The 14,300-nt window shown below is 38.2% G+C and overlaps 1 protein-coding gene across 5 annotated transcripts in view; it reads left to right on the forward strand.

Annotated features, from left to right (window-relative positions):
* Positions 1 to 14,300, forward strand: part of PDE10A (phosphodiesterase 10A) — a 661,629-nt gene that overhangs the window by 410,492 nt on the left and 236,837 nt on the right. The window contains exon 1 of one of the 5 annotated variants that reach the window (XM_012451005.3): positions 2,599 to 3,716. The exons of the other annotated variants lie outside the window; for them this stretch is intronic. Coding sequence (XP_012306428.1) covers positions 3,680 to 3,716 — 37 coding nt within the window. The 5' untranslated portion in view covers positions 2,599 to 3,679. Of the gene's footprint in view, positions 1 to 2,598; positions 3,717 to 14,300 lie in introns of those variants that run through there. 5 annotated transcript variants of the gene reach the window in all.

Genomic DNA, 14,300 nt, shown 5'->3' on the forward strand with positions numbered 1-14,300 from the left:
TTGACCAGGTGCTATTCTAGGTGCTTATGATGCATCAGTGAACAAAATAGAAGAGCCCTGTCCTTGTGAATTCATGTATTTGAATAAAAGAAATAGCCAATAAATAAAAGTAAATTATGTAGGATATTTGAAAGGTTAGAGTGCCACAGGCAAAATTACGTAGAACAGAGTGAGGAGGAGGATCAGAAGTTGGGACAGTGGGGGCTGGGAGACAACAATATTAAATATCATGTAGCTCTCATTGGAGACAGAGACATTTTGAACAATAGCTTGCAGGAGTTGTGATGTAGACACCTGGAGAAAGAAGATTATTCCAGACAAAGGCACAAGCCAGGGAAAAGGCCAGGATGTGGAGGCATGTCTAGTTCGTTCAAGGTCAAAGAGGCCATGAGGAACAGGCCCGTGTAAGGACTTTGGCTTTTATCATGTGAGATGAGGGGATGTTGGAGGGTTTTCAGCAGAGCAGCAACTTGATCTACCTTATGTTTTGACAGGGTGCTATATTGAGACCAGACCATAGATGCATGCAAGTTAACCAGTTAGAAAGCTATTGCAGTAGCCAGATGAAGGATGATAATGGCTTGAATTGAGGGTGTTGACTCTTGGGAAGGTGACACATGATTAGATTGGATGAATTTTGAAGTTTGCAAAAACAGGACTGCTTGATGGTATGGATGTGAGGTATGTGAGGACTTGAATCCTCCCTGTCATGCTCCCTAATCTTGTGAATATAACTGGTCACCTAGTCTTGTCAGTATGCCACTTACTTATCACTTTTATTCTACTACTGTTTCTCAACTGCTGCAATAGCTGACTAATGGCCATTCCTGGCTTCAATCAGTTCTTTCTATGGGAGTAAAGAGCATTCTAAAATACAAATCTGCTTATATCATTCTCAAGATTAAATCCTGCATGTTTTCATCCACCTACAAATAAAAGTCTGAAGTCCTTAGCATGGCATGCAGTATCTTTAAACTGCCTTTGCTTACTCTGAGCACCTCTTCTTCACCTCTTTCACATGCCTTTTATCATCCATAATTTTTGAATTTCCTAAAAGGTTGATCCTTCATGCCCTCTTGAGACGGTATGTGCTGTTCCTTCTGCCTGGGATGCCCTTCCCATCTTGTCTGTTAGTGGATTACAAGGCTAAATTCGGGTGTCCATTTGTCTCTGAGAAACTTCTCTGACTTCAGTATCTCACCTAGTCTGTTGCTTTTCTTCTTTTTCCTATAGACCTCATGTGCGGTTCTTCTTATCCCATTGTTTTGTAGCTGTCTGTGGTCTGTCTTCACTTAAGGGAAGCAGCAGTAGTTTTATTTTACCATTATTTAGCAGAGGCCCAATACATACATCATTGACTTTTGGGTAGTTGAGACACTAAGGCAGAAATGGTTAGAAATAAATTGGAGAGACTAACTTTATATTATGCCATGTAAGGAAAACAAAACAGAAAAAGAGTTTGGCAGCCAAAAAGGGCAAATGCATTTAGTAGGAAAGAGTTGAGGTGTAGGTATGGGTTTTAGGGAAGTCTTGAGGACTGCAGGAATAGGGAGAGTAGAGGGAGATGAAGGTTGTTTGGGGACAGATGGTGGAGGTGCTTCTGTAGTCTGTTTTGTTTCTTTGTTTTGGAACAGTGAGGACATGATCAAATTTTTTAAAATAAAAATCTGAACCAGACTGTTGTTCTTTTGGTTGAAGTGGACTTTGCCCGTATCATGTTGTTTCATTCTGTTGTAGCATTTACAAAAGGGAATCTATTACAGTCAGCAGTCCTTCTGAATTCTTGCAGGGAGGGTGGGGACCAGGGGGAGGAGTGAGAAGTTTTCCCTTACAAAGTCTTGACTTACTCTGTCATTAAACAACAAAATACAAACAAAATAAAAAAAATATAATAAGAATACAGAAGCTCTTGACAGTGCAACAATCCGGAGAAGAAAAGCTGCTGTCTGTTGAACTAAAAGAGATGCTGGACTTCCCGTGGGCTGAGGCTAGTGTCCCTGAGCACCCAGGCGATTCGGCCCGCAACTGGGACCCACGTCTTTACCGGAAGTCAGTCGGGATCGAATGAAGGGAACTTCCTGCTTGTACCGAGCTCAAGGTTGCGGCTCACCTGACGGGCGCTCCTGGTTCCTGTCTTCAGCCAGGGTGAGGAGAGTCCCGTGGAGATGGCACGGAGATGCCCCGGTGCAAGGAACGGCGGGGCCCATGTTTAGAGAGTTTCTCGGGTTTCTCGCTTTTTCTGTATTTTTTGTTGCATCCTGTAGCTGCTGGACTCGGATCTTGGGCCTCCCCAGCTGTAGGAAGTTTCCCGCCAGTCTCAGGAAGCCCAAGCTGGAATCAGGCAGGCAGCGTTTCCAGGTGGGCATGACGTCACTGGAAGTGCCTGTGCCCACTTGTCACGTGCCACTTTAGTTGGAGACGCTGGGTGCTGAGGGTCTCTCTAGTCCAGTCTTGAAGTGGATGGCAGCTGGGAGGCAGGCACTTGTAACAGGGGGCCCACGAGTGAGGAGCTCCTAGAGTTAGGGGACCTGGGGCAGATGTGTGCCTCAAGTGGACTCCAGAACCGTGAGGGTAAAGCCCATTTGCAGCTCCTTGGATTGGCACTCAGAAATGGGAGTCGCTTGTGCCCTTAAGGGCGTGGGGCCTTTACAGCCTGTTCAGCAGCTGTGTGGTTTCCAGCTCCCTGCTGTGCTAAAGCCCTAGAAGACTTAGCTGAGTTTCTTGAGCATGGAGTGTTGCATGCTGGCCCTGCAAGGTCTTGGAATGCCAGTGGCGCATAGCGCTGGTCACAGACTTTTCGGCATAAGGATCAGTCCCCATCCCCCAGGAGAGTACTTCTGAGAGTAGTGTGAAGAAAGATTTATCAGGAGGCCTGAAACCAGAAAGGTGAGTTAGGGGAGAAGCCTGTGCACTGACTCATGGGGCTGTTCGGTTAGAGCATCTTTTGGCTGCAAGTAAGAGAAACCCTACTTCAGATTACTTAAACAATAAGGAAAATTCGCATCATAAAACAAGAGACTCAGAGAAAGGGCAACTCCAGGACTGATGGATTCAGTTAGTCCTCCAGGTCCGCATCTTTACCCTTCCCAGTTTGCCAATGGACTTTGTTTCGATGGTGGCAAGATCAGCTCTTTGGCTGTAGGCCTGGTATGCACATTGGAAGAGGAGCGGACTTTTCTGTGTGAGAGTTAAATTAACGATTTTCAGGAAAAGTGTATTTCCATGACTGATTTAGTGAATCAGGATTTATTCTGAGCTGGAGATGGTGACCTTCCCTGAGAGGGGAAGATGATGGCTCTCTGAACAAAGGCAATAGTGGTGGAATGAAGAAGACTTAAAGGAGGCAGAAACACTATGAAGGTACTATGGACAGAAGTCAGTGATTTGCCTTTAGGGATTGAAGAAGAGGGTGGATTGGAGGATGACTGGGATATTTAATTGAGGTGATTAAGAGGAGGATGATTTCACTTAAAGAGATGGGATATGAAAGAGGGAGGAGAAGAGGGAGAAGATTCATGTAGGTTAAGGTATAGCCATGCTGAGAATTATCTGTTAGTTATTTGATTTTTTTGTTTTGTTTTTGTTTAGAAGCTAATGGTATAGATATAGAAGTCATCCACAGAGATGTTACAGTTGAAGAGATGGGGGTAGAGAAGACTTTGAAGGAAAAGAATGTAGAATGAGGATAGAAGAGAGGAAATCCCAACATTTAACAGGTGAGTAGAGGACACTAAGCCAGCAAAAGAAATTTAGAAGGGACATTCAGTTAGACAGGAAGCAAACTAGTACTTTGTAGCTCTGTTTTGATCTGCCAATTCATTAAAACTATCAATTGATGAAAACTTTGTTTTATTTACACCTTGATACTTTTCGATGCCAACGTTCAGTCAAGCCCCCTACAGTATCATTGACAGAGTTTCAGTGCATCGAAAAGTTTACAGTGTTTTATACTGGATGGGTTAGTTTTAATGGCTTTTGAGGATTTCTATGATGTTCTAGTTGGCTGACTTTTCCCTTTATTTTTCATAGGGTGGTTGGTCTGTTTAATTACATATTTGCTTTAAGCAAATTGAATATTGGCTAAATGACCTACTTTGCTATATGATGTAGGAGAAATGTCTCAAAAACTAAGTGATTGGTTAATAATATCTGATACTATGGAGACCGAGGGAGATGAAGACTGAGATAAAGATATTTAGCAATTTGGAAAGTTGGCTTAACTAAAAAATGATTTTAGTGCAGTTATGGGAAATGAAATCATTGGATGATTATTAAGGCATGAATTAGAATTAATGACATTAAAATAAGCACTGGACTACTTTTTCGACTTTGATGGTGAAAGAAAAATAGAAGGTGTGATGGGTTTACCAGGGGTGAAGGACGTTTTGTTGTTGTTGATCATGTTTCAGGATTGGTGGAAGTGTGAGTATCTTAGAAATCCATTAAAAGGTGATAAGGAGAATTTGAAGACATGAGACATAAAGGGGAAATAACTGAGTGAGCAGGAAAAGAAGGAATCGAGAACCAAAAAAGAGAGCCAGCTGAGTTAAGAGAGAAGCTGGAAAGTGGGTGGAGGTTCAGAGAAACAAGGATCCCCTCAGTAACAAAAAGCCTGGGTCACGTGTCAGGGTGATCATGCTGTGTCTGGATGCTTAGGAGTAATGGAACAGTCTTGGAGGGATCAGTATAGGGAACTATCTAGGAGACAGAAAAGAACTGGCACTACTGCATTTTTCTCTAACCCATTAGAAATGGAGAGCACAAAACTCAAATGATTGGGTTTACCTAGTGTTGGGTGGGACTAAGCAAAGAATTCTGTGGTGCTTGCTGAGGTGTTATTGCAATAATTGCCAAAGGTTTTTAAACTCAATAAGGAGGCAAAGTTAATCCAAATGGCAGAGAAACTAGACAAACAGGGACCACAGTGTACTGTTGAGGGCAATACCTGACTAAAAAGAATGAAAGGAAAAATGAGGTATAAGGATAGGATGGTGTCCTCAGAGAGGGGATTTTTGTCACAGGAGAGAGTGGACAATTTTTCTACTTATTCATTGTTTATAATGGCATGACCTCTAATCCACATAGAGGAGTATCAAGCTGCAAATTAATCATATCCTATTTTAACAGGTAAACTTGAGGGAACAATAAACAATTTTAATGTAATATCAGAAATCGATTGTTTTATTAGCTGTAAAACCAGGATGACAGTTCATGAGGTGTATTAGTTTGAGATAGTTTGAGAAAAAAAAAAGCTCTCATTTTTAATAGAGAACTTTTTAATGTACAGTTTGAGCTGAGACTAGTAAGTAAAACTCTTACTTTGTTATTCAGAATGTAAGTGTTGATTACATTGACAAGATCAGTTTTTAAATAGCAGTTGTGATGTTTCTCTGAATAATTAAAAGTTGTTTTAAAATGATTCTTAAGTCAGGCCTCATCCCGGGGATGCAAGGCTGGTTCAACATATGCAAGTTTATAAACATAATCTACCACATAAACAGAACCAAAGACAAAAACCACATGATTATCTCAATAGATGCAGAGAAGGCCTTAGACAAAATTCGATAGCCCTTTATGCTAAAAATTCTCAATAAACTAGGTATCGACAGAATGTATCTCAAAATAATAAAAGCTATTTATGACAAACCAACAGCCAATATCATACTGAATGGGCAAAAACTAGAAGCATTCTCTTTAAAATCTGGCACTAGACAAGGATGCCCCTCTTACCACTCCTATTCAATATAGTATTGGAAATTCTAGCTAGAGCAATCAGATAAGAAAAAAGAAATAAAGGATATTGAATTAGGAAAGGAGGAAGTCAAATTGTCTCTATTTGCAGAGGACATGATTGTGTATTTTGAAGACCCCATTGTCTCAGCCCCAAATCTCCTTAAACTGATAAGCAACTTCAGCAAAGTCTTAGGATAAAAAATCAGTGTGCAGAAATCACAAGCATTCCTATACACCAGTAACAGACTTAAAGAGAGCCAAATCAAGAACGAACTGCCATTCACAATTGCTCCAAAGAGAATGAAATACCTAGGGATACAACTAACAAAGGATGTGAGGGACCTCTTCAAGGAGAGCTATAAACCACTGCTCAAGGAAATAAGAGAGGACACAAACAGATGGAGAAACATTCCATGTTTATGGTTAGGAAGAATCAACATTGTGAAAATGGCCATACTGCCCAAAGTAATTTATAGATTCAACGCTATCACCATCAAGCTACCTATGACCCTCTTCACAGAACTGGAAAAAACCACCTTAAACTTCATATGGAACCAAAAGAGAGCCTGCATAGCCAAGACAATTCTAAGCAAAAGGAACAAACAAAGCTGGAGGCATCACACTACCTGACTTCAAACTATACTACAATGCTACAGTAATCAAAACAGCATGGTACTGATACCAAAACAGAGACATAGACTAATGGAACAGGACCGAGGCCTCGGTGGCAATGCCACACATCTAAAACCATCTGATCTTTGACAAACCTGGCAAAAACAAGCAATGGGGAAAGGATTCCTTGTTTAATAAATGGTGTTGGGAAAACTGGATAGCCATGTGCAGAAAGCAGAAACTGGACCCCTTCCTGACACCTTACACTAAAATTAACTCCAGATGGATTAAAGACTTAAATGTAAGACCTAACACCTTAAAAACTCTAGAAGAAAACCCAGGCAAATCCATTCAGGACATCAGCATGGACAAGGGCTTCATGACTGAAACACCAAAAACATTGGCAACAAAAGCCAAATAGACAAATGGGATCTAATTAAACTCCAGAGCTTCTGTACAGCAAAAGAAACAATCATTAGAGTGAACCGGCAGCCAACAGAATGGGAAAAAATTTTTGCAGTCTACCCATCTGACAAAGGGCTAATATCTAGAATCTACAAAAAACTAAAACAAATTTACAAGAAAAAAAACCAAACAAACCCATTCAAAAATGGCCAAAAGACATGAACAGACACTTTTCAAAAGAAGACATTTATGAGGCAAACAAACATATGAAAAAATGCTTATCATCACTGGTCATTAGAGAAATGCAAATCAAAACCACATTGAGATACCATCTCACGCCAGTTAGAATGGTGATCATTAAAAAATCTGGAGACAACAGATGCTGGAGAGGATGTGGAGAAATAGGAACACTTTTACACTGTTGGTGGGAGTGTAAATTAGTTCAACCATTGTGGAAGACAGTGTGGCGATTCCTCAAGGACCTAGAAATAGAAATTTCATTTGACCCAGCAATCCTATTACTGGGCATATATCCAAAGGATTATAAATCATTCTATTATAAAGACACATGCTTTATAGTATGTTCATTGTGGCACTGTTTACAATAGCAGAGATCTGGAACCATCCCAAATGCCCATCGATGATAGACTGGACAAGGAAAATGTGGCATATATACACCATGGAATACGATGCAGCCATAAAAAGTGATGAGTTTGTGTCCTTTGTAGTGACATGGATGAATCTGGAAACCATCATTCTCAGCAAACTGACACAAGAACAGAAAATCAAACACCAAATGTTCTCACTCATAGGGGGTGGTTGAACAATGAGAACATATGGACACAGGGAGGGGAGCATCACACACTGGGGTCTGTTCGGGGGAGTAGGGGAGGGACAGCGGGGGGTAGGGTGGTTGGGGAGGGATAACATGGGGAGAAATGTCAGATATAGGTATTGCAGAGAATGGAGGCAGCAAACCATATTGCCATGTGTGTACCTATGCAACAATCCTGCATGATCTGCACATGTACCCCAGAACCTAAAGTGCAATAATATATATATAAAATATATAATAAAATATAGTTATTTGTTATTATATAATATATATAATATAATAATTAATATATATACATATATATATAAATGATTTTTAAGTCAAGGATAGGTTTTTTTGAAAATTAATTTTGAGGTGAAATAGTTTCTGTGAGACAGTTTCTGTCTTTAGCAAACTCTGAATCCTTCAATCCTGGCTTCAGTGGTGTGACTGAGCTCCACTCGCCTGAGTGGGCGGGACTTTCTCCTCTGTCTTGAGTTTAGAGTTGCAAATATTGACCCACAACCTATTTCCAATCCCCAAACACCATTTTTAGTAGCGTTAATATAAGAGGTACACAAACATTTTCTAACAAATTGCTTTTTTTTTTTTTGACTCTTCTAAATATAATGTAATGGAATCACTGTTCTGGCACTACAACTTTGACATTTATTTGCATAAGTAGGAGGGGAAGTGGTTCTCATATACAGCTAGAATACTCCTTTAAAAAAACTCACTTTCTCTTAAGTTTGAGACTGAAGGCAGAGGCTTTCATTATTATTAATGCAATATGTTGGACAGTTTGTTTTGTTAATAAGTTGCTAAAACCTGCTTAACTCCTAACTTTAACCTACAGTCTCACGATTACACACACCTTCCTTCCTCCAGGGTTCACACAGTAATGGCTGAAGTGCCAGGCACTATAAGCTGATAAGATAAGAAGCACATGGCACATTGCCATAAGCCCGGGGTCCCTACTGGGCTGGCTGACGCACACAGTCTTCCCCTGATGTCAGAGGGCCGAGAAGTTAACACTTTGGCTCTTTTCCCAAATTTTGTGCCAGAGCAGGGGAAAAGACTCTTTGTTTGAAAAAGCAGCTTTTGAGATTTTTTTTTTTATTGCTTTTCTTGATTGTAGGCCAGATTCCTGTCTGCTTAAATGGTTTAGTTTTATTTCTGAATTGTTTGGCAGAAATAATGTTTGCTAGCAAAAATACGTTTAATTCATTATACATGATGTTTTATGATCAGTTTGTTGCCACTTATAAGGCTTTGAATGTGGCATTTTTTGGTGAAAAAATAAGCATGGCAAATTTGATGAAAGGGATAGTTCAATAGGTCTCATATAAACTGTTGAACTCTGTTACCAGTATTTGGATAGCGAACCCTGTCTTAATAAACCTATGAGGAGGGGGAAAGCTAAATGTAGACTAGGGTCATGTTAGTAACATTTAACGCCTGACAAGCTGTTTATCTCAATTACTTATTGGCATTTATACTGAAATTTGAAAAATGTTAGATTCATCAGCTGGAACTGTTCAAGACTGGTGGTAATCTGCTGATGCATATGCCAAACATATTCTCTTTACTGATAAAAATCCAGACATCAGAACATGCTTTGCAGCCAAATTGTCATCATAGTGAAAGTCTGAGCAGTACATCATTCTATAAAATGTTGTTAAACTATTTTAATGGCTCCTTATGAAATCTGAAAGAATGAAGATAACTACAAACCTGTAATTTTATGGCTGCCTTCTTAAAAAGGGCAGCTCAAGGTGCCTGTATCAGGATGAAAGATCTGAAAATCTAAATAGCCTAGCATATGATATATACAGTTTTTAGACATTAATTATGAGATTAGCTCAGATTATTGATATATACCAAGTTTTGCATTATTATCTAAACTTGAAATTTTAACATGCACACTAGTTGAACACAGTGTGAGAATTGTGGATTACAGTTAGCACTCTACAGAATGGTGAGACATGCTGGAAGTAAAGCTGAGGGTGACTGTTTTTTGTTTTGTTTTGTTTTGTTTTGAGACAGGGTCTCATTTTGTCAGCCAGGCTGGAGTGTAGTGGCATGATCATGGCTCATTGCAGCAGCCTCACCCTCCCTGGGCTCAGGTGATCTTCTGACCTCAGCCTCCAAGGTTTCACCATGTTGCTCAGGCTGGTCTCAAACTCCTGAGGCTCAAACATGCCTCCAGTCTTGGCGTCCCAAAGTGCTGGGATTACAGGAGTGAGCCACGGCACCCCGCTGAGTGACTATTTAATGTTTACATTTTTGTCATTCAAGGAAGCAAAAATAAAGTGTTTTGGGAATTTAGAAATGCCACTGAATTGTTAAAATGACATTTTTGAATTGAAGTATTTTACAGAAACCACTTTTATAACAATGTCATATTGTATCTTTTAATGGATGTTTGTTCACTAGGTATAAACTAATTTTCTTAAGTGGTAATAATAGCTGACATTTTTTGAATTTTTTAAAGCAATTTTCGTATATGAGGTACAGATATTATTATCTTCATTTTCCAAATTAGGACATTGAGGCATAGAAATGTTAAGTGACTTATTTCAGTAATTTTTTTATTTCAGTAAATGTTAGATCTAAGAGAACCTTGGTAGTTGTCTTTGGTGATTAGAATTTTATGTTTTAAATTAAATGTTGCCATAGAGATCAGAATAATAATGCCACCTTTCTTCAGCTGCTTAACTTGTTCTCATTAAAGGATTAAGTATTAGGGAAGGAAATTAGAGATTTAGAGATAATAGGTGACATACATGAAACTTTCAAGAAAGCAGATGTGCCATGTTTAAATCTTTCTCTGTTATAAAGATAAGCAACACAGTTCTTCTGTGCTTCACTGCTCTGTGTAGTAAGTTCATGTTAGTAAGGTGTCCTGCTTAGATGCTTATATTTCTACTCATAGCATTTCTTAGTCACTAGGGACAATTTGGCTCCTAAATGTTAAGAAAGAATTAGCAGCTGTTATAGTGGATGGACAAGATGTTTGACAGCAGCATGGCAAGTTGGGGGGCTGTGTAATGAATGACGTGAAGTGGGACAGCTATAGTGTGAGCAAGTGAATAGAAACTTTTGAAGTATTTCCAGCACAGCTTCAGAATAAATACAGGCAGGTCAGCTGGTACTAAACACTTGTGAATGGGGATTTCTTTTTAAAAGCAAAATCAGTTTGCCTAGAGGTAAAGTGTAATGCTTCCAAAGGGTGTCACAATGTGTTAAAATGGCTAAGGTCACAAATTTGAGAACTGTATCTTCAAGAACAAAATGTGAAGAGAGCTGTCTTAGGAACTCTGGCGTCTCTCACTCAGATAACATTATCCATAGCTGTGATACTGACTTTCAAGCATGATGATATCTCAGTGGTGTGCAATTTCTTGTTCCAGTCTATTGGCAGGACTTGAATTCCTAGGTTTCCCAACAGAATTTCATGGTATGTGCTTCTTCAGTATTTTCATATTTATTAGCAAAGATCTAGTAAAATAAATAATAAAATCAGTTTTTTTATGAGGTAAGCAAGGCAGAAGACAGCTGTGGTTCCCAAAGACTCAGGTTGCTGTTCTGCTAACAAACAGCCTGAGTCATGATTTATATTGCTTTTTGTCCTGGTGGATTCAGTGTCATATAAGTGTCTTAGATGGAATCAGGATAATGAAATTACTAGAAGTAATGAAAGCACCTCAGTAAGATAATGGTTTTATTCGCCTGTTCGTTTGATTCTGAAGCATTTGTTGAATGCTTAGTGTGTAAAAGCAAAGTTGGTTCTCATTATTTTTGAATTCTGTATTTGCAGATTTGCTTACTCACTAAAATTGATTTGTAACCCCAGTACTCACAGTGCTTTCACTGTCATTTGTTTACAAGTACATATACAGAGTAAGGTTATATATTGATTGGTTGATGAAAATGTCACCACAGGCTTATAGGAACCTAACCTTGTGTTTCCACTAGGAGCAAGCATTGGTCAAGTGTTAATTCATAGTTTGTGTGGACTTCATAAAACATAATGCTACTAATAATAGTCGACTGTAATTACTATTGCTGAGGATAAGAAGATGAATAAGATGTAGCTTCTACTTCAAAGACCGGCAAAAGACTTTATATCAATGCTTAAGAAATTGATGTATGTCTTATATAGCATACATTTTCTGGTAGACTCTTTTGTGTTAAGATGCCAGTTTATCATTAAAGAAAATCAAGTTATTTCCTCTTTTAAAGTTAAGTAGTGTTTGAGAAGATTGGTTTTGATTTTGAAAATATCATTCAGCTTAAAAGAAATATGCTGTTTTCTTGATATTAACAAAGCAAAATCATGTGAATTGTAAAATTCAAGTGTATATATTTTGAAAGTATGTGGTAAAATATCGCTATTGGCCCTGTATTTATTCTTATTAAGGGAGTATCCATTTATCATGATTGTTTCTCCTAGTGGCTTGAACTCAGATTTAACCATTAGGAACACTGTAGCGCTGCATTTGCTTGTTTTTGATATCAGATTGATAGTTTTTGTTTTAGCATGCTTATTATTTTTGACACAATGTTTGTTCAGTCATTAAAAGATTCATTCTGCCTTTTAAACAATTTTAGAAATAACTGTAAGGTTTTCAGAAAGGAGAGTATTAGTTTGTTATGGCTGCCATTAGAATACTAGTCATACTGGATTAAGGACTCACCCTATGGGCCTCATTTTACCTTAATCATCTTCTTAAAGGCCCTGTCTCCACATACAGTCACATTCTGAGGTACTGGGGGTTAGGATTTCAACATATGAATTTTGGAGGAAAACAATTTAGTCTATAACAGAGAAGAATGTACATTTTAGTTTCTGTCCTAACTTTTCTTGGCTTTCCATTGATTAAAAGAGGTAATTTTTGTATAGCTTACATTGAACAGTTTCTCCTGCTTAATTTTTTCCTCTGTAGAAAACAAACATTTTTGGCACTTTCAATTTTTTTCTTTTTCTCTTAACAGCAAAGCACATATGTGAGTTTATGCAGCTTTATGCAGCTCTGCATATCCTTCAAAAACATTTGTTGATAGATCTAAACACACAGGGAACAGAAACCAGAATGAGAGTAGAGAGTAACATTTGCTGTGAAGCTGTCTTCCTTGATTAAAAAACAAACTTTTGGAGGAGATTTAGGAAGAGGGTATGAGTTTTAACAAGACAAGAGAAACATTTCCTATAAAGAGACAGGAAGCAAGCAGTTTGAATGAAGGGAAGACTGTCTCTTTCACAGGCTATGAAGGCAAATAGAAATAATTATAATACAAATTTGAACATAAGAATTTTGAGAAGACACAAACATTCAGACCCACAGTAGTCACTTAAACAATGGAGATATCAAGGTCAGTTTTAAAGCACATTGGAAAGGTTGGAATATGTTCTTTGAATAGCGACGCAGTCTTACAAAACTCTTGCAAAAGAAGAAAGAGTAATAAATTCACTTCTTCATGTGGAACCCAGGAGAAATGATGGCAGTTATATGGGCTGTTTCTACTGTGAATTTTAATAGTCTAAATTAGGGACAATATAGATTATTTCCTTGAATAAGGAGAAAAAAGGCCCCTACAACAGTGCTGTTCAACAGTAACAAAACATGTAGTAAAGATGACAGATGCAAGTTAAAATATTCTAGTAGCCACTTTAAAAAAGTAAGTGAAACTAATTTAACAATAAAACTGACTTAACTATATTTATTCTAGAATATTAGAATTTTTCTTCTGATTGTTTTAGAATTATTTAATGAACTATTTTACATTTGTTCTGTTGTCTTTGAAATCCAGTTGTATTTACACTCACAGCACATCACACTTTGGAGTAGCAACTTTTCAAGTCTCCAACAGCTACTTGTCACTAATGGCTATTCTGTTGAACAAGCATAGCCGTATAAACTTGGTGAGTTTCCGGAACAGTGTCTTTTTAGTTTTCTTGCCAATAACATTTTCAGCAGCAAAACTAGCATGAATTTCTTTTTCCTTCTTCACAATTTCTTGGCTAGATTTATTCTTACTGCAGATCTTAGTAAGCTCAGCATACCTTTGTTTTTTTTCTTTCCTTATTAAATCAAGAACTTGCACCCTTTAATTTAAAGGAACTACTTTATGGCTTCTCTATGACATATCTGAATTGCCAGCATCACAACTGATGCATTTTGGGGTTATTATTAATTAAAATAAGCTTGACTTGTCACAGACACTGGGATACCATGACAGTTTATCTGATAAGCAAGATGGCTACAAAGTGAATGAGGGTTGGGGAGTGTCTACAGCGTGAAGATGCTGGACAAAGGGAAAATTCATGTCTTGGTTGGGACTGAGCAGTACCATGTGAGATTTTATCATGCTACTCAGAGCAGTGTACAATTTAAAATTATGAATTGTTTACTTCTGGAATTTTCCATTTAATATTTGGTACTGTGGTTGACTTTGTGATTAACTGAAACTGCAGAAAGTGAAACTGTGCATGGAGGAGGATTATTGTACTTAGTTCTTTAAAACAAGAATTCCTTGTCAAGTACCTATTGTGTGCTGGGCACTTGGCTTAGGGCAGATGTTGTAAAGGTAAGTAGGGACTCTTGCCTTCCAAAGAAATAAGAATCTTGAGGTCAAAGCAGATAAATAGATTATTAGCAATTAGACAAGGTAAAAGATGGGAACAAGATATAGTAGAAAGAGCTTTGAATTTGGATTCAGAAAGTTTTGATTT

Source organism: Aotus nancymaae, unplaced genomic scaffold, assembly GCF_030222135.1.
Source record: "Aotus nancymaae isolate 86718 unplaced genomic scaffold, 86718_ANA_hifiasm-v0.15.2.pri h1tg000040l, whole genome shotgun sequence".
Lineage (NCBI taxonomy): Eukaryota > Metazoa > Chordata > Mammalia > Primates > Aotidae > Aotus > Aotus nancymaae.